The sequence below is a fragment of the Vicia villosa genome, linkage group LG1, assembly GCF_029867415.1.
Source record: "Vicia villosa cultivar HV-30 ecotype Madison, WI linkage group LG1, Vvil1.0, whole genome shotgun sequence".
Classification (NCBI taxonomy): Eukaryota; Viridiplantae; Streptophyta; class Magnoliopsida; order Fabales; family Fabaceae; genus Vicia; species Vicia villosa.
This window is the reverse complement of record NC_081180.1, coordinates 32719777-32724857: the sequence shown is the minus strand read 5'-3', so window position 1 is coordinate 32724857 and position 5081 is coordinate 32719777. Positions and strand designations below refer to the sequence as shown.

The 5081-nt window shown below is 36.2% G+C and overlaps 1 protein-coding gene across 1 annotated transcript; it reads right to left on the bottom strand.

Annotated features, from left to right (window-relative positions):
• Positions 1-2480: 2480 nt before the first annotated feature.
• Positions 2481-3685, bottom strand: LOC131603973 (auxin-responsive protein IAA28-like). Its single transcript, XM_058876461.1, has 4 exons — positions 3354-3685; positions 3063-3271; positions 2895-2973; positions 2481-2809 (listed from the first exon to the last, which is right to left on the bottom strand). Exons 1-4 carry the CDS (start codon positions 3596-3598, stop codon positions 2758-2760), a joined length of 585 nt encoding a protein of 194 aa, XP_058732444.1. The 5' UTR covers positions 3599-3685; the 3' UTR covers positions 2481-2757.
• Positions 3686-5081: the final 1396 nt, after the last annotated feature.

Here is a 5081-nt window from a genome sequence, read left to right as displayed (position 1 = left end):
GTTGGATGCACTCCTCGGTCCCCGGGTTGAGTTGACAGTCCTCGGACCCTGAGTTGAGAAACTTACAGGTTTTGTAAAATTACTCCCAGCCGAATGCACTCGTCGGTCCTCAGGTTGAATTGACACTCTTCGCCCCCCCGAGTTGAGTACCTTACCGATTCTGCGAAATTACTCCCATCTAGCTACATTCCCCAGTACCCAGGTTGAGTTGACACTCCTCGGTCTTCGAGTCGAGTAACTTTTTAGCTCGGCGAAATTACTCCTAAACAACTGCACTCCTCAGTCTTCGAGTTGAGTTAACATTCCCCGGTCCTGAGGAACATTACTCTCAGCCGAGTTAAGTAACTTCAATGCCCGTGAGAATTCACTAAAAGCAAGCAACTTCCATACAGAACAATCGGGATTGGAGTAATTCGAGCATCACGCAAGATGTACTTCTCATTGTAAGTCGGGATAGCTTTTATTCAATGTGATGTGCCTTGTTACATTGACCTCGTGCTTGGGGGTCGTACATGCATTCCGGTTAGGGATTCCCGGTTAAGGATATGTTGGTCATGTGAAGCAAATAAATTTCATAGAAACGTATACAAGCCTATCATAAAAAGAACTTCGGATAACGTCGAAATCTTTCAAAGATTTGGTTACTATTAAAACCCCCATGGCTTGGGGTTGATTAAATATTTCTTTAAATCAGAATACTTTGAAAGATGCTAGCAATAAAATAGTCCGGGTGTCATAAAACTTCCATGACAAAGTGACAAGGTTCATCAACAAGTGTAAAACTCTTATTTACAGTTCAGGGAACAAGATAAAAGTTAACATATTTTCGGTTCATGTTAATCGGACCTTTGACTTATACTGAAGTTGGATGGGATATATATCTGACATGGGCATAATACATACCTACAAGGAATTAAGCCCAACTAAATATATGCATAGGGCTTTAAGTGAATAGCTAGGAGAAAATAAAAAGCATTCAAAACAATAAAAAGGCTTCAGATGAGCATAAAACATTTCACTAAAAGGAAAGAAGTTATCCAAGCATTACAAAATGCATCCTCGAAGGATGGGTAAAACGGGGAAAAAATGAATCACTAAAGAGCGAACTATGACGTTGATCATGCCAAAAATCCTTCGAGATCATGAGGAAAATGAAGCAAGGTTTACACAGGAGTTTCCAGCTAGTGAAACATCTATGGTCTTCCTTGATTTGGATGTTATCAACGGGTCGAGAACCCATTGGGCCTCTCCTACCCCTTTTGCGTCTAGAACTTACTGAGTTCTACAATCAATAAAAGGTCAAGACATTATCGGGACTCTCCAACTTCTCTATGTCCAGAGCCTACCTAGGATCGTCGACTACTCTATGTCTATAACCTATTTTATTCTATGACGCATAGATAGAATCCACTGGTTTCATTACTTCGATAAAAACAAGAATCCATTAGGACTACTCCCAATTCTTTATGTCTAAAACCTACAGATCTCCAAGACAACTGTGGGTTGAAAATCCATTGGGGCTCTCCGACTTTCCAAGGTTTAGACCTTACCGAGTTCTACAACGACTATAGGTCGAGAACCAGCTAGGGGCTTTCTGATTTTCTTCATAACTACCAAGATTCTACGACTTATCTACTAAAAGTAGGGCACTTTCTCTCCGACTATGACAAGGAGAAAAAGAAAGTATCATAAAAGATATCCATGATCATTATTCTTAAATAACCCGCTATCAAGTCACGAAGAGGTGCCTAGATGAATCTCAACCAGGTAGGAAAGCAGCTAATTCCGGGATTCTTTGTCAGAACACTTCAACCTGTTGGGTCTCGTGATCGGGAGGTTAATGTAAATCCCGTAATCCATAGAGCCGAGTTATTAAAGCCGATAATGTAAGTCAGATATATCGAGCAATTGGAGTCGAGCTGATGCTTATGTACCAGAGATCAAAAGGTCACTGGAGCCATTATGACCAAGTCGGTTATAGAAGGTCAATGGCATAAATCGATTACAAGTGTTTGAAGAGGTCTGTTACGAAAGGTTAATAGTCATTAACCACTAACTAAAGCCATTCCCCTTGAAGACCCGCTGAAGGGGAGAGCTGACACTATAAAAAGGTCATTGAGACCAAGGAATAAGGGCGAATAAAGACACACATGAATACATGAAAAACAGCGGAATCATGAAGGAGGGGCATTCCAACAATAGCTACCATAAGACTTAATCTACACATTTTTCATACTTCACTCTATTTCTTTTTAAACTCGATTACTTTATCTTCGTAGTGTTAATTTTAGAGATCCATTCCAAATTCAACTGCCTCAGAAACTTGCAATGTCACATCAGGAGTCAATCATCTCAATTTACTCATATTTCTAGATACGATACGGAAATAAGCCATTTTAAATTTATGTTGGTATTTTACTAAATGAAGATATCAAAACTATCATTTATTCATTTATATTAAGAAACAATTAATATTATTAATAGAAAGAATTAAAATGCTCAATTCTCCATATATCACTAACACTAATTATGAGTTCAGTTCTTGATTTCGAGGATCGGTAACACAAAAGAAAAAGAATAATGATCGAACTATGCTACTATACATAGCTACAATATTACATGTTACGTAACCAAACAACTCAGTCAGAAGCTGGTGTGTATCCAACTAGTTTAGATACATACAGTTAACGCAAAAAATATCCATGAACTAATATCTGGGTTTCCAAAATTAAAACATGAACAAATGTTTGGGCTGAATTATCCTCTGATCTTGAGCAATTTGAGACGTTGGGCACACTCAATGAAACTTCTGCAAACAAACACACAAGTTACTGTATAGTTAGAAACATCTTGAACAATTTGAGGCGTTACATTACTGAGTGATTATTAATTACCTCCATGAAACATCTTGAGCAAGAATCCAGTCACCTTCTTTGTCTTGATAAACCAGTTCATACTGTTGTTGATCATCACCTGTTAATAATCAATCCCATAGGAATCTCAACTAATTAGCTTGGAAATATAATTAGGTATTTGAATAAACAATATATAGATATACGTACATTTTCCAAACATATGCATCAGAGTTTGGTTGAGAGTGTGAAATGAATGGTGCGTGCTAAGATTAACTTTTCGACCTATTCCTACACCCTCCATCTTCACCTTCACGTAATTTCTTGACACCACGTGATCCTCATTATAACGAAGTTTCTTTCTCCTATAATAAACTGGAGGCCAACCAACGAGAGCTTCTTCATCATCTTCACCTCTCCTATAAACCAATAAAATAACATATTGTTACCCTATGATTATGAACATACTAACATTGAAATATATATTGAAGAATGTATTACTTGGTTATGGTGGAAGTGGAACTGTGACAGGAGTGTTCATGATCATGATGATCTGAGTGGCCAGGAGTTAATGGGAGAAGACAAAGAGTATGAAACATAACATCTGATCTGTTGGTGTTACTAGACGTTTCTGCTGCATGTTCCAAAAGTTGGGAGAAACTACGTTTCTTATTAGGGAAATGAGTCTTGGTAGAAGCATCGTAGGCATGAGAGTTGGAGAGAGCGAGACTCAAATGAAGCTCCATAGTGATTTACTATTAATTGAAGGGTGTATGTGGCTAGACTAGTGAGAAAGGTTAGATTAGAATGCAGTTGGAAGATGAGATAAGAAAGGAAAATGGGATAGTGTAGAGATATATAGAGTGAATGAGAGCCTTGAGGGAAAGAGACAAGATGTTGGGAATTGAGTTAAGCTGTCTGTGTCAATGCTAACCTTTTTACCGACACAGTTCCCTCTTCTTCCTTCTTTGCTCATGCTTCACGCGCAGTCGTGTTCCACCCACCTCTACTCTCGGGGCCTATATAATCATGACGATTAATTGCAGGGAAGTTGCACACGAGCAAACTAAAAGGTAGTTGAAATTTTTTTTTTTTTCATTACTATTTGTAAAAGAAGTTTAAATGAGTGTTGTTGGAATATTATGTTAATATTGTAATATAAGGAGATAAAATTTAAAAAATTATTAGGGGCGTTTGTTTCACGATATAAAAAATTAATTTCAGACATAATTTTTCAAGGCGTAACATTTCAAAGAATAAATTTTTATAAAATGTAGTATTTGGGAAGTATTTTAAAAAGCCTAAGAATCTTTTATTTTTAAATTAATTTTAATTATTAATATATTATAATTATTAATAAAAAATAATAATTATAAATGAAATAGTATGTTGTAATGGAGGTAACCAACTAACTTTACATAAAATTTGGTAACTTACTTCACTATATAAGGAGTGGACATGTTCCATTTCAATACGCACCAACAACTCTTTTAGTTGAGTTTTTCCTTTCTCACTCTCATAACTCCGCCTCTTTTGAATTGTCGAAGCGCCAACTTCTTCCCCTTTCTTTCTACTCGTTGAACTTTTTGAATACCTTCTTGAATTCTCTTTAGAGAATTTTTTGAGTACCTTCTTGAATTCTCTTTAGAGAATAATGTTAATTTCTTCTCATTTGAGTTGAGAAAATATCAAATATTATTTTTGGATTCTCTTTAGAGAATTATTCGAATTTCTCTTTGTTTGAGAATTCCTTAAGAGTGGTCAAATGACCATTATTGAATTCTCTTTGAAGAATTATTGAAATTTCTCTTGGTTTGAGAAATTATTACGACTGGTCATTATATCACATACTACGGTGGTATTTTTACCATATTCGAATGGTCTTTGTACCATCAGAGGGTGTATTTCAAGACCAATTATCTACCGTTCAAGTAGTAATCGTTCAATATAGAACAAACTGTTTTATCATGGAGGCGACGCAGTAGTTCAACTACTTTGCATAATTTTGGGCACTGCTGCAAAACGTCTTTAAGAGAGTGATCTAGTCAGCGACTCGATCCGATAATTTCTTCTGTGGCTGATTTTTCAAAACCGTGAAACAAAAATTTTAAGACATTGACAACAAAAATGAGATTTTTTTAACCATAAAGAAGGTTGTCAATGTTCTGACCGATGTCATTCCTATTGTTCCTTTTGGATTAGTCGAACAAAATATTATAAAAAAATCTA